Source organism: Lissotriton vulgaris, chromosome 7, assembly GCF_964263255.1.
Source record: "Lissotriton vulgaris chromosome 7, aLisVul1.2, whole genome shotgun sequence".
In the NCBI taxonomy this organism is placed as follows: Eukaryota; Metazoa; Chordata; class Amphibia; order Caudata; family Salamandridae; genus Lissotriton; species Lissotriton vulgaris.
This window is the reverse complement of record NC_141695.1, coordinates 1,267,748,329-1,267,772,628: the sequence shown is the minus strand read 5'-3', so window position 1 is coordinate 1,267,772,628 and position 24,300 is coordinate 1,267,748,329. Positions and strand designations below refer to the sequence as shown.

Here is a 24,300-nt window from a genome sequence, read left to right as displayed (position 1 = left end):
CTGAGAAGAAGGTTTCCTGGAGTGAAAATGAACAATGGTTACTTACCTGTAAACAGGTGGTTCTCCAGTATTGGTGTCTTTCATAGATTCACATGCTTGAATATTCCCCGTCGTCGAAATGGGAGTCCTACGGTAAATAAAATAGCAATAATGCTAAATATATATATATATATATATATATATATATATATATATATATATATATATATATATATATATATATATATATATATATATATATATATATATATATATATATATATATATATAATACCAGAAAAGAAGGAAATACATAGAAAACCTCTAAAAACAAATCCTACATAGGAATGCATGGTAGAGAGAAAAACCATTTGTAACACTTTAGTGTCATTATGTTAGTTCAAACTGCGGCCAATCAGGCGCCAGCACCCTCTAGAACCTTCTCCTCAGAAGCTCAAGCCCTCAGATTTTCGTAGCAAAAGTAATAAAGAGCGCATGAGGAGAAAAGAGCCTCTGAGGGGAGGAGGGTGGGTCGCATGTGTATCTATGAAAGACACCAATACTGGAGAACCACCTGTTTACAGGTAAGTAACAATTGTTCTTCTCCAGTATTAGGGGTGTCTTTCATAGATTCACATGCTTGAATAGAATAGTAAGCAGTAACCTCCTAGAAAACTGAGATTGCTAGGCTTAGAAGAAAAAATCAAGACAGTACTAGAATAATACAGTCATAAAAGGCATCATACCAATCATAGGAAAATAATCAGGAGGAGGGAACAGAGGGTGACCTTACTGAAAAAGATGGCGAAGCACTGCCTGTCCCACTGCAGTATCCGCTTCATTGATGGCATCCAAACAGTAATATTTGGTGAAGGTGTGCCTGCTGGACCATGTCGCTGTACGGCAGATCTGATGAAGTGGCACACCAGCAAACAAGGCGGTGGATGAAGACATCGTCCTCGTAGAATGAGCCCTCACTGAAGATTGCAATGGTTTGCCCGCTTGTTGGTGGCAGAAAGCAATGGCTGAGGAAAGCCACCGGGCAATAGTCGGTTTAGAAATTGGATGTCCCTTGTGTAGTCGTCCGTAGGCAATGAAAAGTTGGTCGGACTTGCGGAAAGGGGCAGTTCTGGCTATGTAAAATTTAAGACACCGTTTGATGTCCAGAGAATGTAAGAGCTGCTCCGCCGGAGATTTCCGATCCGGAAATGCGAGCTGTGACGGCAACAAGGTTCGTTGAAGGATCAGTGTAGTCGTCGACGATGCAGGCAAAGCCATTTTCGTCGACGGTGCGCTCGTAGACGCTCTTGTTGTCGGCGGGACTGTAAGAGGTGTGAAGACACCTCAAGATGTAGCCAAAGACGCCTGAGCCAGGTCTCGTGGGCGTAGAGGTGGTAGGAAAGGCAGTAGAGACTGCAGGAGCCACAGACAGGGCTAATTTTGGCTTCTTGAGGAAAGGAGAAGGAACCTCCTGGACACTACCCCTCTTTGAGGTTGCTGAGGAGAAACCACAATGTAAACTCTCTGCGTCGGACACTAAAGAGTCCTTGTCCTTAATACACTGCAGCCAAAGAAGAAGACTGCCTTCCCTGTCCTTAAGACACTGCAGCCAAAGAAGAAGACTGCCTTCCCTGTCCTTAAGAGTTTTGGTAGAAAAGGTTCTACAAAACTTGCAGCTGCCAGCCTCATGACTCGGGTATAAACAATAAATACACTTCTGGTGGGGGTCTTTTTCAAAAAGACGAAGCTTCCCACAAGAAGAACATGGTCTGAATAAAGACTTCTTACTTGACATTGTAGAATTTCTGGAAACTAGAAGATAGAGTTCTGAAAAAACTGAGCAGAGCTCAGGGAGACTCCCTTCACACGACGTGCGGTAGAAAATCTGAGGGCTTGACCTTCTGAGGAGAAGGTTCTAGAGGGTGCTGGCGCCTGATTTGCCGCAGTTTGGACTAACATAATGATACTAAGGTGTTACAAATGTTTATTCTCTCTACCATGCATTCCTATGTAGGATTTGTTTTTAGAGGTTTTCTATGTATTTCCTTCTTTTCTGGTATTATGTATATATATATTTCTATATTTATATTTAGCATTATTGCTATTTTATTTACCGTGGAACTCCCACTTCGACGACGGGGAATATTCAAGCATGTGAATCTATGAAAGACACCCCTAATACTGGAGAACTTCTCTTCCACTCACGGTTTCTCCTCTGTCATGCAGGGACTGAAGCCTGCTCTTCTCTCTCTCTCTCAAAGTTCTGTTCGACAACTTGCTGCAATGATAGCAGAGTTCTGGCTTGTGTGTAGATGGAAGACAAGCCACACAGAACGAATGTGGGTCTGTCTTGGCCATTTTTTTTTACCACAGGCCGGGCACTTAATAAATAAGGCCGGCACTGTGACTGGAAAAAAAGCCAAAAAACTCACAATAAATTGTTGATTTAGTCAGATAATGACTAAAGAAGTCGAGTAAAGACAAAAAATTTGAAGAACTACCAGAAGAAAGTGAAAAAATATCACCAACTGGCGAGCTCAATGCTCCAGGATCCTCACAGAAGGAGCCGGAAAAAAGAACTGGCCTAACTGTCACCTGTGGTGCATGATGGGAGCCTGGCTCATAGAGGTCTTAAAGGCACGGCACCAGTTTTTTTTTCCAATTGTTACAATGCAGCCTATCTAGGCTAAAGCTGCCTCTATGATCCTGCCTGTTTTACCTTTGAAAATAAAGGTTGTGTGTTTCAAAGACAACAAAGGCAGTGCTTTCTTCTTTGCATTTTCATATAATGTAATTTATGTCTTTATTTAACAAATTTAAAGATTTTACAGGCATTTGGGGGCAGTCTTTTGAGCCTAGTAGGGTTATATTGGGCTGCATATGTATATGTATATGCATATTATCTATATATATATATATAGTTATTTTATGCGTATTTACGTGTATATATATCTATCAATTCAACCCTTCTCCCATCTGGCAGAAGAACGAAGTACACAACAGGGTTTTCACTGGGGTTTAAACTGCTTTATTTGTTGGTATTCGGCAGACGGGTTTCAGCGTCTGGCTTTCATCAGTGCCTTGCAGTCTTAACCAGCGCTTCCTCACACACTATCTTATGCGGTGCAGCCCCGCCTCCCTTTTGGAATGAGGCTCACCTGCTCTTGACATCACTCCACGCCTCCTCAATACCGGGGATTACCAGTCCCACAATGCTGCATGAAGGTGTCCCGTACTTGTGGGTAGCTATGGCAAATTATTGTTCACTCACCAAGTGTCCCCTTCTCTCGCCCACTGAATTCCTGCCAACATCATTCGGAGACGCCACTTCGCAATAGCGTCTCATTGGTAAGTTCCAACCTGCCGTTCTCACAGCAGCCTCGATGTTTAGCAGGTTTCCAATGGTGGGTCACAAAATTTCTCCGATACCTCGGTTACGTCAAATGCAATGTTCCCATGTCTTGTGACCTGCTTTTACTGAGAGGGTCCTCGTTGCGTACCACGGGCAGCGCGTTAAATATCAATTCAACCCTTCTTGAGCACACAAATGAATTACTTTGTGCATGCATTGAGAGCTAGCCCACTGGGGCGAGAATGTAAACTATATTTGTGACAACAACCCATTACAAGAGGGCGATGCAATCAATGTTGTTTAAACAGCGTACGAGTACACAAATGAATTACTTTGTGCATGCATTGAGAGCTAGCCCACTGGGGCGAGAATGCAAAATGTATTTGGGATTACAAACCATTAATAGATGGCGGCCGAATCAATGTTGTTGAAACAGCATAGTCCTATGTCTATTGTGACCACTGGGTGTATGTAAAGTGAAATAATCAGCGCAATCGTTACCGTGACCAAGCCTTACGGCGAAATGCGTCAGCTTTTGTAAACCATTGTTGGCGATTAAAGGAATTTGAGCATCCTGGAGTGTCCAGACCTTTTCTGTACCCTGAAGGGTAGACAGGAAAATTGTTTGTATATTTTCAAAAACGCCGGTTTTGTGGAAGGGACCGCTGCAGAGTTAAGAGCCCTGGATTACCGGCACACAGTGCAAGTACAGAACGTTTCTAATCCAGGCTCCACCCCAACTACCCGTTTTTGTGAAAAGCACTAGAAAACTCGATCGGATAATCTAAGACCCCACAATACGGGAGATATCCAGTGTTGGCTGAGGACGAAAATACACGAGCAGCGGTGAACACAGTAAGTGACGCAAGCAGGAGAAAAGTCCTGACGGACTCGAAGCTGCGGAGCGCCATTAATACTGAAATACGAGTAAGACCGCAAACCTCGTGAGGGCACCGGAATTCAAGTGTTGGGGGAGCAGATTGACCAAGACCACCCGAATAGAAGGAGGGCTAGTAGTCAAACCGGGATGCTCCACAATAATTTTTTGTGAGAACCAACAACACGACTCAGTCACAACAATGGCGAGCAATTGGGAAAGCAAAAGGAAGGAAGTCTCTAATAGACTGTTTTTCACACAAGTCACTGAGACTGCAGAAACTATACAGAAGGAAGGCAGTGCGCAAACAACGATGACTAATGAGGTGTTGGTGCTAACGCTTTTTGACAAACTTGAAAAATTGCACAAAAAGGAACTCGCCAAATGGTGGGAAGCAGAGTCTCTTCAGAAGTACATTGACGTGGGTAGGGTCCCGAGAGGCCTCCGGATATATACAATTGCCACGTATGAAGACCCCGACCCTGAGATGCTGGAGGAGTGGGCGGGGAACTCCAAGGAGAGTTCTACCGTAATGATGCGTATACTTATAAAATATGCACTTAAAGACAGAAAGAAAATTGTTGATGAAATCGGAACCATTATGGAAGAACTCCTAAAATTAACAACTCAGGACAAAGTAGACTCCTTCATGGAAAAACTGCAAGTACGATTGAATAAAGTAGAGGAAGAGATTACAGCATGCAAACAACGTAAGTTCATAAGAGACTTTAAAGACTACCAGGTGGGCAGAACCTTGACGTTCCATAAAAAATATGACCATCTGTTCACGGAAATGGAGCCGGGTTATAACAAAAAACCTCAGAAAGCACCAACAGCAACACAAAAGACGACGGCGCAAACCGAAGACAGTGAAACTTCGGATAGCAATCTTTCGGATGTGTCATTAGAAAGATTAAGCCAACGAGAACCCGTGGCAACCCCAAACCGGAACAACTTTTAGAAACAATTCCAGCTAATCAATAAAGCAAAACAAGACCAGCCAAGCGCACAAGAAAGGGACCAGGATTTTCGGAGAGGCCGGGGACGAGGACAACGCGGCAAAATGCGAGGAACAAAAGGAACAAAAAAGCCAGAAGAAGGCCGAAGAAGAGAAATGCAAACAGCCTCACCAATCGTAACGAGAGCGTAGAAAGGAACGAAATGACTCATCAATCTCTCAAACCGTGAGTTAACTAATAATGAAATCAATGTTTTATCGCTGGGATTATCCTTTTGTCCTACAAAAAGCATGGATTATGTGCAGACTCGAATTGGCATTTTCTATTTTTTACGCAAACTTAAATTGAAGAAATGGTTCCACTTAAATCCAACACCCATGGGGGGCAATGGTGATATTGAAAATAGACCCTCAATTGCCATCTCGGACATTACAGACTTACAAACGGTCTGTGAATTGGATGAAAATGTTGTACACCATGATAAGCCATTACTCAATTTACAGGACACTGATATTGTCTTAGATGCTGCAGGTTTCAGTGGGTTTAAACCTAAGTCAAAATTTCTTCCCTTGGTACATTGTGACGCAATAGAGGTATTCGAAAAGAGTGTCACCAAAGAACTGAAAAAAATCAGCTATAGGAAATATGGAAATGCCAAGGTTAACCTCAATAAAGATCAGGTAACTGCCATTGATAGACTGAAAAATGATCCCTCCATTATCATTAAACAATAAGATAAGGGGGGTAATGTGGTAGTTTGGGGGTTAAAAGATTATCAGAGAAGGGGTACGCCAACTGTCTGATACCACTTGTTATAAAAAAGTAGAGAATGGAGTAATGGAGAACGCACACTTGAAGTATGACACAATGCTTGAGGATTGGAAGGATAAAGGTTTGTTGACTTGGGGAGAACACAGTAGTTTAAGATGTGAACACGCAAAAACACCACTGCTGTATTTACTTCCCAAGTTACATAAGGATCCAAAAAAAAACCCTGGCAGACCCATTGTTTCTTCGATGGGATCCAAATTAGAGATGACATCCAAATACATTGATTTTTTTCTTGAGACCTTTTGTCACTGCCCTACCTGCATACCTGAGGGATACAATGCATTTTTTAAACATGATTGACGGCATACACTGGGAATCTGATTTTTTTTGATGATAACCCTAGATGTAACAAGTTTATACACATCTATAAAACATGATCTGGGAATCCAGGCAATAAGACATTTCTTGAAAGCCAGATCTATTTCTTTGTTGATGCACACCGAAATGTTGATAGACATGATAGCATTCTGTCTGTCTAACAATTATTTTTTCTTTGATGGCCAACTGTACGTACAGCTGCAAGGGATGGCAATGGGCACTTGCTTCGCCCCCAGTTACGCCAACCTGTTCATGGGTTGGTGGGAGGAGCAAGTGTCCATTTGCCTAGATCAATTCAATGACCGTGTTGTGCTTTGGACACGGTTCATTGATGATATCTTTGTCATTTGGAGGGGAGATCAAAAAAGTGCTGTGGAATTCATTGAAATGCTAAATGATAATGATTTGAACATTGAACTGACCTCTCAGATAAGTGGGGATTCTTTGGTATTCCTGGATGTGGAGGTACAGGTGCAGGGAGACCATCTGAAAACCACACTTCATAGGAAAGCAACGGCTGGGAAGGATTAGTTACTTACCTGTAATCCTAGTTCTCTTCCAGGGGTATACACATTAAAGTCATAAGCACTGAATTATCTCCGCCCATGAGCGGGGACCCGGAACACAAACAATATACATAAATATGTGTAAATATAACCAAAAGTACAAAGTACTAAGTAATTATACACATATACATGTATAATAACCATAATATGCAGCCTAACCTTAACACATAGGCTAATCAAACCAAACCTTACACTGTCTGAAGCATGAAAATATGCTGTATATAAATGCAATAAACAGGCATGAGCCTAGCATTACATAGCCATGAAAAACCTTTTATTTTCATCAAAGAACCTGTAGTAAACAGTTATTAGCCTAAAAAGGCTGCATATGAAAAAATGTCTGTACAGAAAACCAGACTGGCACCCTGCCTTTAAGGCCCCAGAGAATCTGCACACTTTGCCTTTAAGGCCTCCAGGAGAACTCTGTTCCCATCATGCCCCACAGGTGACAGTTAGGTCAGTTCTTTTGTACGGTACAGTAAACTTTAGCAGGAATCTGCACTTAAACATATTGAAACTTTAAACCTTAATGCTACTGCTCGCCCGGGGAGGCGGGAGGGTGCTTATGACTTTAATGAGTATACCCCTGGAAGAGAACTAGGATTAAAGGTAAGTAACTAATCCTTCTCTTCCAGGGGATACTCATTAATAGTCATAAGCACTGAATAGAGTAGCAAGCTCATACCCACAGAAGCGGGCGAACAGATAAAAGCATAGTCATACTTTAAAATCACAGTGTTTAACTAGTATTAGCAAACAAATTTCTGAGTGATGCTTGTCCCACTTGTGCATCAGTCTGAGCATCAGAATCCAAACAGTAATGGCGTGTAAACGTATGTACTGAACGCCAAATAGCTGCTTTACATATCTCTGACATAACCACATTCCTAAGGAGAGCTGTGGTAGAAACTTTTCCCCTCGTAGAATGAGCCCTAGGTCTACCTGATAAAGACTTGTGGGCTAGCTGATAAGCAAGTAAGATACAAGACACTATCCACCTAGAAATGGATCGCTTGGATGCTGCCAAACCAGTATTTGTAGGACCATAGTTCACAAACAGACGGTCCGTCTGTCTCAAGGACTTTGTTTTATCTAAGTAAAATTTCAAAACCCTTTTTAGATCTAATGAATGTAAAGTCCGTTCTGCCGGACTTGAAGGGTTCGGAAAGAAAGTAGGCAATGTTATGGATTGGTTAATATGAAAATCTGACACCACCTTAGGTAGGAAAGCAGGATGAGTCCTGAGCACCACTCTGTTTCCATGAAAAACTGTGTACGGTTCATTGCAACTCAAAGCCTGGATTTCGCTCACCCTACGAGCAGAAGTGATGGCCACCAGGAACGCTACTTTCCAAGACAGGTGTTGCAAAGACGCTTTATGTATCGGCTCAAATGGGGGACCCATTAATTTAGTCAATACCACATTAAGCTCCCAAGGTGGAGACGGAGACCTGATTGGAGGATAAACCTTTCTTAACCCCTCCAGAAAATCCTTCACCACAGGCATCCGAAAGAAAGATATCTGTGTTGGCGATTTTCTATAAGCAGTTATTGCAGCAAGATGGACTTTGATGGAATTAAACTGCAAACCAGATTCAGCAAGGTAAAGAAGATAAGGCAGGACCACCTTTTCTTGACCATGAATAGGGTCCAGACCCTTACTCTGACACCAAAGGTAAAAGCGTTGCCACTTAAATCCGTAGGATTGTCTCGTAGAAGGCCGCTTTGCTTCCTTAAGGATGTTCATACACTCCGGATTCAGCTGTAAGTACCCGTACTGGATGACTTCAGGAGCCATGCTGCCAAGCGCAGGGAGGGCAGATTGGGATGAAACACTTGCCCCTTCTGCTTGGACAGTAGATCCGGGCGACACGGCAATCTCCTGTGCGGTGCTATTGACAACTGGAGGAGATCTGGGAACCACCACTGGCGTGGCCACTCTGGGCAAATCAGTATCATTCCGGAGTGAGTCTTGTACAGCCGATTGATCACTGCTGGTATCAACGGTGTCGGTGGAAAGGCGTACAGCAAATTTTGACACCAATCTATCAAAAAGGCATTCCCTTGAGACCCTTTCTGGTAGAACCTGGACGCGAAGACGGGGCATTTTGCGTTTGCCGCGTCTGCGAACAGATCTATGTCTGGTGTTCCCCAATCCTGGAAAATGCTGTGCGTGACGTCTTCGTTGAGAACCCAGTCGATCGCTTCGACGAAGTCTCTGCTGAGGTCGTCCGCCTGTGTGTTGAGACTCCCCGGCAGGTGAATTGCTGTTATGGACAGGTCTTGCGCAAGTAACCAATGCCAGATGGTCTGGGCTTCTATGGAAAGAGTCCTGGATCTGGTACCCCCCTGCTTGTTTAAGTAATACATTGTAGTTGTATTGTCTGTTTGCCCCAGGAGGGACCGAGTCTGTAGCGATGGCGCCAGGGACTTGAGAGCAAGATGGACCGCTCTGAGTTCGAGAAGATTGATGTGATACCCTTTCTCGAAGTCTGACCATTGCCCTTGTACCTGCAGAGGGCCCATATGCGCCCCCCAGCCTTGGAGAGAAGCATCTGTTATCAGAGTCTGCGTTGGTGGGTCCTGATGAAAAGGGACTCCCTTCATCACGTGCACCTTCTTCATCCACCACCGGATGGAATCTTTTGCAGACTGTTGGAGATAAATCCGGTCCTCCCAGCATCCCGTCCTCTGTTTCCACTGATCTTCCAGACACTGTTGTAGAGGACGCATCTGCAAACGTGCGTTTGGCACGATGAAAATGCACGACGCCATTGAGACCAGGAGAGAGGACACTTGCCGAACTGTCGGACGTGCAGTTTGAAGGAGAAGTAGACACTTCGCTCTGATGGATGACCACCTCTCCTCCGAAGGACACACGTTTTCTACTTCTGTATCCAGCTGAGCACCCAGGTAGTGGATCTTCTGGGTGGGGTTCATTATCGACTTCTTGTAGTTGACTTGCAGACCCAACTTGTACATGAGCTGAAGACAAATCGACAGATGTTCCTCTAGAAGCGATGGGGATGAACTCTTCAGAAGCCAGTCGTCTAAGTACGGATATATGAAAATCCGACTCTTTCGAAGACAAGCCGCCACTACAGCCATACATTTTGAAAATGTCCTAGGAGCTGATCTCCGGCCAAAAGGAAGCACTGCGTACTGATAATGACGAGCCGCCACCTGAAACTTGAGAAAATAAGATGTTTTCTGGATACCGGAATATGAAAATAAGCGTCCTTTAGATCGATGGAGCACATCCAATCCCCTTGGTGCAATTGAGGGAAGATCTGGTGAAGAGCCAGCATTCGAAATCTCTCCTTCCGAATGAATTTGTTCAGTCGCCTCAAATCCAGAATGGGTCTGAACTCTGTGACTGGACCTTTTTTCTGCACAAGAAAGAATCGAGAGTACAGGCCTTGACCTCTCTGCTGGAAAGGAACTGGTTCTATGGCCTTCTTCTTCAGGAGGACGTTCGCCTCCTGTTGCAAGCTCTTTATATTCCACTGTACCATCTTTAGAGGGCGCATGACAGGGGGTGCCTTCTTGAATCTCAAAAGGTACCCGTTCTGAATGACATCCAGCACCGATCTGTCCTTCGTGATCTGTTTCCACTCGTCCAGATAACGCACAATACTTCCTCCAACCGGAGTGGGACACGGTTGTAGAGGAAGCATCCATTCATTGTTTCTGAGGCTGCTTGGCAGCTGATGACTGCTGCCTATTTCCATTGCCTCTGCCCCGTCCAGGCCGCCGCTGCTGGAATTGCGGTCTTTGTTGATTCTGGCCTTGATTTTGCGAAGACCAATTAGTTTGTTGACTCCTTTGCTGAAAAGATCTCTTGTCATAGGGACGAAAAGTACCCCGACGTTTAAATTCTTTTTTCTTCTCAAGGCCTACGGCCTTAAGAGTGTCCAACTCCACCTTCATCTTAGACATCTCGTCGTCTGCATGAGATCCAAACAGAGTTGATCCATTAAAAGGTAAATTGACAATTTTCCTCTGTGCCTCCGGCTGTAGCCCCGTAAGGCGAAGCCAGGCTGTACGTCTTGCGCAAACACCGTGTGCATAGCCATGTGCCGACAAGTCCGCAGCATCAGCAGCCGCGCTAATGCTCTGGTTAGCCACCAAACCTCCTTCCTCCACTATTTCCAGGAAGTCTTTCTGATCCTCTTTAGGGAGTTTATCTGCAAAACGAGCCACTGAGTCCCAGAGCAGACGGTCATAGCGGCCCAATAGAGCAGCCGCACTGGCCACTCGCATGACCGATCCTGAGGTATTGCACATCCTTCGCCCCAAGGAATCCATACTCTTACTGTCCTTTTCAGGTGGAGCAGAAGAGGTAGATGCTGCCGAATGCGCCTTTCTGCCTGCTGCTACAATCAGGGAGTCTGGTGGTGGGTCAGACCGCAAAAACATTGGGTCTTCCTCTGGAGACTTGTATTTCTTCGCAATCCTAGAAGGACCTGAACCCACCGTGGCCGGAGTTAGGAATGTCCTCATTGCTGGTTCAATCAATCCGGGCACTAACGGTAGGAGAGGCCTGCCAGTTGTCTTGTGATGCAAGGTTTCGAAGATGACTGACGTTGCTACCTGGGGAACTGCCATTTTGATGCTGAATTTACTCGCTCCACGACATAATACATCATTAAATGTGCTTAAATCGTCTACTGGAGACACTCTGGAAGGAGGAGTAGAAGATATAGTCGGAGAATAGTCTCTATATGAAGATCTTGAAGAAGACGATGTAGAAGATGGAGTAGGAGTTCTAAGTCTTCTTTGAGGAGTTGCCGATCGCTGCCTCCTACGCTCCCCTGAACGAGATTTCTCTCTCACTAAGGATCTTGAGCGTGATCTTCTATGCAGTTCCGTCCGAGGGACCGGAGCTCTCTCCCCCATTATCGGACGCATATTCCAATGCCTTAAACTTTCCAACCAACTCGGTGACAAGTTAATAGGCCGCTCTGTATGCTCAGGTGAAGCTTCAGGTGACACCTGCACAATATTCAGCTCTGCGGAAGACTTAGAAGCTCTCGACGCTGCACTGTGTTCAGAGACCAATGAACCAGACGGGGTCCGCTGTCTGGGCACCAACTGTCTGTCATCTGACACCTGCCCTGAGGTTGAGCCCGAATGAGCCACCACAGAAGAGTCCTGGTGCACTATCCCTTGCCCCACTGCAGATCTGTTGTCCGGATCATGCGGGGAACCTTCCACTCTAGGTTCGGGACTTATTTCTGACCTCGACAAAGACCTAATTGAGGTCCGGGAGGCTGGTCTTGATAGTCTCGACTCCGACCTATGATCAGGTGGGGGAGACCTAGACACTCCATGCTTCGAGCCCGAAGCATGCTTCGACGTCGACTTACGTCGCGATGGAGACCTTGACCTTCTCTTTTTAGGTCTCGACGTCGAATCCTTCGACGTCATCCTTTCTCTCGACGTCGATCTTTTCCTCGACGACGTATGTCTCCCACTCGACGTCGACCGATGACTCTTCCTCTATGTCGACCCTTTATCCTTCGACGTCGACACTTTATCCTTCGACGACAAACCTTTTTCCTTCGACGTCGACACACGATCCTTCGACGTCGGACATCTCTCGTCCCTAGACGTCGACCTCATACGATCCTTCGACGTCGAGCGTTGCACTCCCGACATCGTCCTCACTGCAATCGACACCAATTGCCTCGACGTCGACAAGGATTTCGACGGCGACTGCCTCACCGGCGATGTCCTCGACGTCAATGGAGCTCTCTTCGACGTCGACGGCGATCTTGTTCTCGACGTCGAGCGCACCTTTTTTGACGGTGACGCTCCCTGGAGTCGATGCTTCTTAGTTCTACCTTCTGGAGACGCTGATCTTCGACGTTTGGGCTGAGAAGATGGCTTGGCAGATGATAATAGGCCTTTAGAACTCTTCTCACCACGGTTTTCTCTCTCCAGAAGGCCCAGCAACCTCATTTTCTCTTTTTCTTTTAAAGTTCTATTTGAAAGGTTGAGGCAGTGATAATCTCCCACCTTATGAGAAGCTGGAAGACACACCACATAGAGTGTGGGTCAGTTTGACATCTTCTTCCCACAGGAAGGACATTTGTAAAATAAAGGTGGCATTCTGACTAAAATACACCAACAGCTTGGTCAGAAAAGGGTAACAAACCACTACCAAAGTTATATTTTGTCAAGAAAAGGCAAGAAAAACCAATTTCTGACAGAAAATACTTCAAAAGAGCAGAGCTCAAGTTCCAGGTTCCTCACAGAACAAGCCGGAAAAAAGAACTGACCTAACTGTCACCTGTGGGGCATGATGGGAACAGAGTTCTCCTGGAGGCCTTAAAGGCAAAGTGTGCAGATTCTCTGGGGCCTTAAAGGCAGGGTTTCAGTCTGATTTTCTGTACACAGACATTTTTTCATATGCAGCCTTTTTAGGCTAATAACTGTTTACTACAGGTTCTTTGATGAAAATAAAAGGTTTTTCATGGCTATGAAATGCATTTTAGGCTCATGCCTGTTTATTGCATTTATATACAGCATATTTTCATGCTTCAGAACGTGTAAGGTTTGGTTTGATTAGCCTATGTGTTAAGGTTAGGCTGCATATTATGGTTATTATACATGTATATGTGTATAATTACTTAGTACTTTTGGTTATATTTACACATATATATGTATATTGTTTATGTGTTCCGGGTCCCCGCTCATGGGCGGAGATAATTCAGTGCTTATGACTATTAATGAGTATCCCCTGGAAGAGAACAGTTTGTTATGTGCATCAAGTTCACATCCTTATAGCCTAGTTCAAAGTATTCCTTATGGAGAACTGATTCGTGCCAAAAGGAATTGTAGCACGAAGGAGAAGTTTGACATAGAGAAAAAGACCATGTGTGAGAGATTCAGACAAAGAGGGTACTCTAATAAAATAATCATGAGGGCAGTAAATAAGGTAGATGAACTGGAAAGAACAGCGTTGCTTAATCCCAAAATAAGAGATGAAGACAATGAAAATAAAATCAGATTCATCACAACGTATTCAAGTCAGGCCTTTCAGGTACGCAAAATTTTAAACAAGAATTGGCACATATTAAAAACTGATGCCACACTGGATAAATGTCTACATGAAACCCCCCAAATAACATTCAGGAGAGGGAAGTCACTCAAAGATGAATTGAGTCGCAATCTGACGGCCAAAACTACCAGAGAACTGAACAGGGCCATTTCAGGGTTTTCTTGTTGTATGCATTGTAAAGCTTGTGCATATAGCAAGAACTGTTCTAGACTCAAGGTTCCGAATTGTGGTAGGGACTTTGAGATAAGAGGCAACTTTGACTGTAACACAGAGATGTGTGTTTATTGTTTAATCTGTCCATGTAACAAATGGTACATTGGGAGTACTAAGAAAAAGGCAAAATTGAGAGTGTTAGAGCACAAAAGAGCAATCAGGAACAATAATAAATTGTATCCAGTTGCTCGTCACTTCAAGAGTTGCCATAACCAGAACAATAAACTTTTGGCCTTTGTAGTTTTGGATGCTATCAGACCTCAAGTACGAGGGGGTGACAGAACATCAGCTAAGAGTATTGGAGTCGAAATTCATTATAGATTTCAAAACTCTAATACCTGCAGGCTTGAACTCTAGTGAAGAACTAGCAGTCCATCTGTGATAAACAATAAATGTGATATAGAGTAACAAACTCCTTGTATATAAATTGCTGAAAAGGATTTTAAATGTACATAGATTTGTGTAATTTTATCTTTTGCAACTATATGTGAGCACCATTTATTTTTTGTATTCTTTATTAGGACTATGCAGTTTGTTGAAAATTCTTGAATTGATCACAACCGCCTGGCAAGATCATCAATGTAATGCCCACTGGGGCGGGACTTTGAGCACACGAATGAATTACTTTGTGCATGCATTGAGAGCTAGCCCACCTGGGCGAGAATGTAAACTATATTTGTGATAACAACCGACCTTTTCTGTACCCTGAAGGTTAGACAGGAAAATTGTTGGTATATGTAGATATATGCATATTATTGGCTATTGCTCCAGGGTCCCGCACAAGGGCGGGACTATTCAGTGCTTATGACTATTGATGAGTATCCCCTGGAAGAGAATAAGTATTTACCTGCATTTTAAATTCTACATTGTGGTCCTCTCGCATTTTCAAAAGGTTATGAATGGGGATCTTATGACAAAGAAAGACGTTCAATCATTTGCAAAAAATAAACAGATTCAACGTGTTAGTAAAGAAAACAGGAAGGGGGTTATTCAATCAATATGCAATCCTCTCCTGCATCAGAATACATACTCAATTACCAGCACATGAGCTTACCATCATCGTGAGAGCCTTCTCCCACAGGGATCCCAACATAGACCATGACATTGACAGCATCAGAGACATCCAGGTGCAGGTTTGTGGTACCAACCCGTCTATCGTCTGCAGTTATCAGACCTATCAGAAAAAGAAGTTAAAAAAAAAATCTATCATTTGTCACACAATATACAAACTGAAAATTAGCAAATAGCTTTTATCACTCCTGGAAAGAAAATTGCAAACAGATTAAGTTTAAGGAACAGACATTTCCATACACCCTAGTATGAATAAGGTGTGATGAAAGTTATGTCAGGAAAGGCTTTGGCCCCCTCCTGAACTAATCATGTAAACTGTACAGAAGAGACAGTATAAAAGCTGTGCGCCGCTACAATCTGGACATCCATTAGGAAAAAACTCCCAGCAGAATGACCTGGGATGGAAAACAAAATTTAGTCGAGCGATATGAGGAGAGCGGATATTTATGAGTAGCAAATATAAGTTGCTAACAGCCTTTCCCAGTCCAACAGAGATAAAGAACACAAGGAAGGCACAGCAGGCGGACAACTTATTTTCAAAAGTCTTTGTGGAAATGACTGGAGCAGGTTTAAGGGTTCAAAACAACTTAAGGGTGAAATGTGCCCTGGCATGTGATGTATACAACATGTGCATCAAGTTGCTTAAAACACATCGAAAACAACCACAAAAAATAGAATTAAAACAGCACAAATACATGTTGCAAACAAAGAATAAAATGATTTTTTTAGCATGGTTAAAATTACATCTAAAAACCTCCATTCATGTGCAACGCTAGTAGAGAATGGAGTAGTTTAACTTGCATCTTGATTTTCTTAGGGCGAATCCACAGCTATATAGTCACTCTACCATATGAGTGTTACCAAAGGTAACTAACTTGTTAAGCTGATTGAGATTGCTAGATGCAGATTCTGTACTTTAGAATAGACACCCATGCAATGCCAATCGGGAGATGGGTTTGCAAAAAGATTTAAACCAGAAAGTTGTGCAGAACCGAATGGATGAAGTGACCACCATGACGGACCCAACTGTCCAGGCAGTAATGCCTGATAAATGTGTTCAGAGGTGCACACGTTGCTGCCTGACGGGGACCCAGTGGGCTAATGCACTGGTGGCAGCCTTGGCTCTGGTGGAATGAGCATGCAAGCCCTCAGGAGGTTGCTCCTTGGCCAAAGTAGACCTTTATGCAGAGCACTGTACATCTTGAGATCTGTTTCTGTACAGCCTTCCCTACGTACCCAATGAAGAGTTGATTGTCTATCCAGAACTCTTTTGTGCACTCATGGGCAAACTACAACGCTTTTTTGGGGTCAAGATGGTGGAATATTTCTTCTTCGGAAGGTGAGGAGGAGCAAAGTAGGCAGGCTGATGTTCTGGCCTTAATGGAAAGGAGTTATGTTATATTATATTTATAGAGCGCACGGTTACCAAGGGGTGTCCTAGCGTAGGTAGCTCAACTCTTATGAGAACAGGGTAGCAAGAAAAGTGTAGCTGGAGGGGACTGAGTTAAAAAGCAAGTTTTAAGTTCCTCAAACTCCAGGGGGGGCATTCCACGCTTTGCCACACCTGTAATAGCCCCCCCCTCCCCCACCCCACCCCACAAAGCTCTCTTCGTGGATGGTACGCTCCCTAGTCTGGCTCCTAGTGACGCAAGGTTCTTTTGGGAGTGTACCATTAAAACTGGTGAATCAAGAAGTCAGGACCCTGCCCATGTAGTACCTTAAAGACAATACATAGTGACTTAAATTGCACCCGTTTCCCGATGGGCAACCAGTGTAGTCCTAATTTTCTTGGGTACATATAAAAATTTGGGGGTGCCTGTCACAAGTCTTGCTTCAGCAATTTGCAGATCAGCAATCTATTTGAGTGCCGCTCTTGGATATTAAGGTAGAGCCCATTGCAATAATCCAGCACTGATAAAATAAGGGATGAGACAACCGTTCGTAGATTGTCTTCTGGCAGGAAAGGTTTGACCTTCTTAAGCAGTTTAAGGGAATGAAAGGTGGCAGAAGTTGTGACGTTTATCTGGTCCTCAAAGCTCAGTCCATCATACACCATTACATCCAGATTTGTTGCCTTCCTCTTGGGTTTAGGGAGGGTGCCCAGATCTGATGGGCACCAGTCCAGGGTCCAGAAGTTGGCCTTATTTCCGAACAGGAGGATCTCAGTTTTGCCTGAATTTAATTTTAGGCAATTCTTTGTCATCCAAGTTTTTACTGCTCCCATGCAGTCATGAAACTTCTTGCTCATACCTGCTTCTTGCCCTGGTAGCAGTGGCAACAAGTTGTGTCTCATCTGCATATGAGGTAAGACTAAAGCCATAGGATCTCATTAGAGGGGCCAAGGGTGCCACATAAACATTAAAAAGGGTAGGGCTAAGGGACGATCCCTATGGAACTCCACATGGTAGGGAGAAAGGTTTAGAGTAAAACTTCTCTAAGGACACTATTTGTCAGTTAGAAACAATTTTAACAGCCTCCATATGCCATGCCTTTAACTCCATACTCTGACAAACGGTCCATAAGGAGATCATGATGGACCATGTTGAAGGCCACGGATAAGTCCAGCATAATGAGGGCAGCCTCACCTCCATGGTCCTTTCCTGATTTCTTCCATCGTTTTTATCAGGGCAGCCTCAGTACTGTGCCCTTCTCTAAACCCACACTGAGTGGGATCCAGTAGCTTATTCTCAAAGAGAAAGGCACTCAGCTGAATGTTTCTTTCTTTCTCCACTACTTTTGCTGGCAATGGGAGACGAGAGATGGGCCTATAGTTGTTTGGATCCTTTGGATCCAGATTGTATTTTCCCAATAGTGGGAGTTTTGAAGCCATCTTCCAAGAGTTAGGAAAACCTCCTGATTCCATGGCCGCAGGGTGGTACGAAGCAGAATTTGTAAATCCGATCCCACCACTTTGTTAGAGGTCCTTGTCTTTATCTGATTTGACACACCCCCTGGTTTGTGGTGGTCAACTGGGGCGGTTTCTTCAAATAGGATTCCTACATGATCAGTCCAGACCAATGGTTACAACCTTCGGAAGGAAGCATGTGTCTGGAGTACCAGCTTCCTCAGATATGCGGTGTAGGCAGGGTGCGCTGAGTGCCTGTAAATCACTGATCTACCTGGCCAATGTAATGACCTCTAAAAAATCAGATTTACAGTTAATATCTGAAGAGGGCAATTGTGCAGAGGCTCCAAGGGCACATACATTAAAAAAAGTCAGAACAAGGTTGAAGTCCCACTTGGGCATGATGAAAGACCTGGGAGGAAAAATATGCTGCAATCCTTTGAGAAACCTAGCAACAGCAGGTGACTTGAACAAAGAAAGTTGGTCCGGCAACCTCAAAAAGCTGAAATGGCTGTTAACCTTTAACTGTGCCTATCGCACTGCTGGGCAAAGATTACAACAAAACAAGAACCTGAGAAAGGGATGAGATTGTGGAGAAGTGTGGCTCAATGGTTAGAGCGGCAGACCCTGATGCAGAAGTCTAGCCCAGGACCAGGGTTCAATTCCCCGCCTCGGCAGGTCTTGGGCTCAAAAACTCCACGGACCTGATCATTCTCGCCTCGGTGCCTATTCCAATCATGGAGTCCCACTCTGCAACTCTGGGCAATAGCTTGCTTAATCTCCACAACGGCCCCCACAACGCTAAGGATGCCTAGCCTCCACCTTGGGGGTGCCCAGGAGTGGACGCCTCACAGGGAAAGCCAGGATGGGTTCCACAGCGGTATTTGTACAAGCACCTTGAGACCCTTGCGGGTGAGTAGTGCGCTATACAAGTATCAATTTACATTTACAAGAAAGGATTGCTGTTCCTAGATGCACACCACAAATGTATCCCAGCAGCAGGCATATACCGACTTTTTGAAGGGACACCTGGCTGAAAGAATAACATTGCAGACTTCGTAAGGAAGGTGGAAAGCTGTCAACGGTCGCCGCTCAATCTCCATGCATAAAGGTGAAGGGTGCCGAGGTTCCGGTGCAGGAGACTCTTCCCCCTGCTGACAGAAGATCCTCTCTTAGAAGCAGCCTGATTGGGGGACTGTCGCTCATGTTTAACAGCTTGGGATACAAATTATACGTTGCCCAATTTGGAGCCACAAGAATAACTTGAGCCTGGATGTTTCTGATCATCTTGAGAACTTTGGGCAGGAGTGGTGTTGGTGGAAAGGCGTACAGAAGGCTGGAGTGCCACTTTAGAAAATGCGAGACCTATTGCATTTGCACCCACACACACAAAGCCACCCACACACACATACAGAGCCACCCACACAGAGCCACTCACAGTCATTCACATAGAGCCACCCCCACACACATACACAGAGCCACCGACATAGAGCCACCTACACACACACACAGAGCCACCCACACAGAGCCACCTACAAAAAAAGCTACCCACACACTGTTTTAGCAACCATGTTAGTAGCATCCTGCCAAACGCTTTTGACCCCAAGTTCACTAGTGCTATGCTATCATCCATTTGTTCACCAGCTTAGTTAGGCTAGTCACCTTTTCGTATTAACTGGGAACTACATAACAAATCCAATCACCGCCTCCCCACAACTAAAAACAGAAAAGAAAAAAAAGAATTTCAGAGTACTCCAAGTAAGTCACTGTTACTCACTCACGAGCCCAGCATTATTTTCTTAAGCCTGGAAAAGCAGAGCGTCATTTGGGAATATCCAATGAAATCTAGATACGCGCATTGTCCCTTGACCTAGCTGTAAGCAGGTGGTTATGCCATTATGATCTTTTCAGTGGGAGGCCAGTGTGATATTGAAAAGATGAATAAGACGTTGATGGCCTGTGCGGTCAGGATCCACCGTGCACAGGGTTTCACAGCCTCCCCATGATTGCAGTTCACATACAGAGGCTGGTTTGAAACACTACGAAATAATATGAATTCTCTTTCTCGCCTTCCGCTTGTCCTCGGTCCTTTTGACTGCTCTCAGTCGTGGCCCTTGGTGGGTTTTTGGGTGTTGCCACACTGCAGCATTTGGCAGCAATTCAACGGATTTCTGTGTGAAGCTCGGTGAAAGCCACATTCGGTAGCCGAAATATTACACGTCGTGCTTGCAATGCACCGGCATTGGCAGTGCCAGACCCATGAGGCGTGACAGCATCTCTACCACCTCCCCCTAGCAACCCACTATCTTTGGGCCATGGCATATATAGGAAGTTATTTAAAGATATAGAAAGAAAAGAAAGAAAACAAATAAAAAAATACGAAAGAAAAGAAATAACATCACGGACAACAGGAGGGCGGGCGGAGAAGGCATGGACAACGGGAGGGAGGATGATAGAGGTGGGCAGAGAGACAGCACTGACGACGGAAGGGAGGGCGCGTGGGTGGGGAAGGCACGAACAATGGGAGGGAGAATGAGGGGGTATTTTGAAGGCACAGAGTTGAAGCGCAGAAGATTAGGGGTGGGTGGTCCTCCATGAAGTCGAAATGCTTGACTTCTGACCAGCCCGTAATGTTCCAAAATCTGTTGGTTGAAGTGAGAATATCCAAAGCAACTTCCACAATCTTCCAGATCATGTATCATTCGCCAGGGGAGACACTTCTATTTGTTGAAGAACTGATAAAATTCATAGCAGAGAAAATCCACTGCACTAACACCATCGTCCTAGAAGATATGAGACGTGGGTCCCAGGCCTATTGTCCCACTGTAACCCGGAAGTCAGGCAAAGTCGCCTGTGACGGGGGCGGGGCCGCGTCCGGACCAGAAGAGGAGGCAGGCGGAGTGAAAGCGTCTCGCGGCCCGGGGCTTCTGTGAGCAGTGGAGAGCCCCGGGGCCACCAGAAGGAGGTTGCGCAAGTGTTGCACATGCCCGGTGCCTGCCGCGTGCGGAGAGCGGAGTCCCCCAAAATTGGCCCGGTAAGTTGTAAAGGGTTGGGGGGTGTGCGACGGCCGGGTTAGGCTGCACTCGTGTGTGTGTGCGCGTGTGTGTATGTGTGCGCGGGGGGGGGGGGGGGGGGGTGTCTCTGTATGGCTTGGGTTAATCCCTGGGGACAATTGTGTACGCTGCGCTGCCCCTGCTGTGGACTTCACCCATCTGGCATGGCTTTGCCCTAAGGTCTCTGAGTTCTGGCAGGAGGTGTGTTCCATTATTTCAGATATCACTGGCGCTGCGGTGTCCCCCGACCCACCCCTTTGCCTTGTTAAGTTTTGCCCTGATGTCTCCCGTCGCCTGATCTCGATGTTGCTGGTCCTTGCTAGACGCAGGGTGGCCATGTGTTGGGGTCGACTGTAGGCTCCTACAGCAGAGAGTTGGCTGGAGGACGCCTCTCTGTGTCAGTCTCCCCTAGCCAAATTCTGGAACTTAATGCCAGCCAGATATCGACCGGCTGCCATTTGGGGCCCCCTGGTCGCATATCTCCTCTCCCGCTCACGCCCCAGCGACGCTTCCTCTCCTGCACTCCCTGCCGCCTGTGCTGGTCCGCCCTTTTCCCCCCTACTGTCACCCGCTCCTCTAGAATCTCCACTGATGTCGTTATTCTATGTGTGTGCCCCATGAGGAGATGGTTTTGTTGGTATAGTGGGGCTGTGTTTTTTTTAACTGTCCTGGCTACCTAAGTTGCTATCGATGTGATTTACCTGTAACTAAATGACTGAATTGAGCTGTATTTTACTGATGAAGACAGAGGAATTGTGCAATGTACTGTGTTTGCAATGCTTTGGTTCCTCAATAAAGGTTTTTTATTTAAACTAAAAAATAAATAAAAAAAAGGCTCTCCCCACCTTTGAAAATATTGCATCACCTCCCGATGGAGACGCCCAGTAGGCTTAGTACTGAAGTTTTCCCACCCTGGTTTTCAGAGCCCATCAGGTGTTGAACTACCAGGGAAGTGCCCTCCAGTTCCAGCCATGCCCAAAGACGCAGGGCCTTTTGACAGAGGGTTCACAACTCTACCGCCCTGTTTGTTGCAGTACCAAAAGGCAGTGGCATTGTCCATTAACACCTGCACCAGCCTTCCCTTGATCCAAGGAAGAAAGACTTTCAATTGCAAGTAGATTATCTGACAGATCAAACAGGTTGATGTAAAGCCTGGACTTCACTGGAGACCAGAGTCCATTGATCTCCACCTCTCCCGATGACCACCCCATCCCAGAAGTAATGCACCTGTTGAAGAAGGGAGAGGGGTCTACACTGGCTCTACAGATTTTTCACAGTTCTCTCCAAGATGTCTGCCGTATCAGAGATTTCCATGAAGTTGTGCCTGCTGCGACTTATGGTCCCACTGCAGAGCCAGCATATGCCAACAAGCATGTGTTACAAGCAGAAGGTCAAGAGGACCAAAAGATTCTCACCTAAATACAGGGTAGAGCCTGAATATCCTGGACTCTCCACTCAGGGGAATAGGCCTGATACTGCACTGTGTCCAGAAGAGCTCTAATGAAAGGCAGTCAGGTGTGACTTTGAATCAGGGATTTGTGAACAGCACTACTCACCTGTGAATGTCTCAAGGGGCTGGGCTTTAGCAGTTGATAGGGAACCCCAGAAAGTGCAGGAGGTTTGCCCCAGTCTAGAGGTGGAAGAGGACTGCCTGTGGTGAACCGACCTTCAACAACCAATCATCTAGGTGAAGGGAAAGACTGGAACCCCTGAACTTTGCAGATCAGCTGCAACCACCAGCATCACCTTGGAGAACACCAGAGGGAGACTGGTAAGACCGAAGGAGAGCATAGCAAACTCAAAATGCTCTTGTCACACCGTGAACTGCAGGTAATGTCTGAGGGCAAGAAGGGATTGTGGAAATATGCATCCTGCAAGTCCAACGCTACAATTCAGTCTCCCAGGTCCAGGTCAGACAAGACTTGGGCGAGCATGAGCATTTTGAATTTCTCCTTTTTCAGGAAGAGATTGAGAAGGTGCATATTTAGGCTAGGACTATGGCCTCTGTCCTTTTTGGGATCCACAGAATTCTGGCTGCATTGGGAGAGGCTAGAGCTCTTTCAGTGTCTATGGTGGCTCCAACATAAGTCTGTGTGTTGGAAGGCTGCAGATGGGACTTCAACACATTCTGTGTAAACCCTTGTTGGTGTAGTAAGTGAATTTTGGCTTGAGTGTGTTGGAGACACTTCTGGTAATGTGCCGGCTTTTAAGAGCCAGTCATCCAGGTATGGGAAGACATGGATGTGCTGTCTTCTCAAATGAGCTGTGACTGCTGCCAGGCATTTGGTAAATATTATGGGAGCAGTGGCAACTCCAAATGGTAGTACTCTTAATTGGTAATGTTGACCGGTTATCACAAATCTGATATTTTTGCGATCAGCGGAGTGTATTGGAATGTGGAAATATGTGTCCTTTAAATCTAGAGTAGACAAAGTCGCACTGCGGGAGAAGTGGGAGCACTTGTTTAAGTTTCACCATGTGGAAACGTTCTGACAGTATGTAGTGGTTTAGTTCTCGGAGGTCCAGAATAGGTCTTAAGGAACCGCCGTTTTGGGGAATTTGAAAATACAGGGAATACACAACTGACCCTTGATATTGTAACGGTACAGGCTCTATGGCTCCTTTCATCAATTAAGACTGGGTTTCCTATTTGAGCAGGTGAAAATGTTCAGGTGACATTTGGTTAGAAAGAGGTGGAATGTTTGGAGGATTGGTGGTAAACTCCAGGCAAGAACCATGTTGGTTAATTCCTATCACCCATTTGTCTATAGTTATGGATTGCCAAATGGGGTGGAATTGTAGAAGACGTCCCCCGACAGGTGTGAAATGATAGGTAAGTCACTGCTTGTTAGAGGAAGGGGAATTATGTGGTGCAGAACCCTTGCCCCTACCTTTGCAGTTGTTCCCTCTGCATCCTCCTCTAAAAAAGCCTCTGGTGGAGGAAGATTGATTGTTGCCTTTGTACGATGCAACATTATTGTCTGAGGATATGGTCTTGCTTTTGGGTCCAAAGTCTCTCCTCCTCTTTGGAAGGGTGAGGAGGCGGGAAGAAGGTGGGCAAAGTGATTTTCTGACCTATGTGGAAAGAGGTAACCACTTTGGGCAGAAGAGAGGGCCTAGTACCGAGGACTACTTTGTCCAGATGGACAGCAAGAAAGGGAGGTTTAGTA

At 45.3% G+C, this 24,300-nt stretch overlaps 1 protein-coding gene across 1 annotated transcript in view; it reads right to left on the bottom strand.

Annotated features, from left to right (window-relative positions):
- KDM3B (lysine demethylase 3B) overlaps nt 1-24,300 on the bottom strand; it is a 1,298,224-nt gene that overhangs the window by 263,598 nt on the left and 1,010,326 nt on the right. Inside the window, exon 20 of the mRNA XM_086931831.1 lies at nt 15,216-15,335. Coding sequence (XP_086787957.1) covers nt 15,216-15,335 — 120 coding nt within the window. The remainder of the gene's footprint in view (nt 1-15,215; nt 15,336-24,300) is intronic.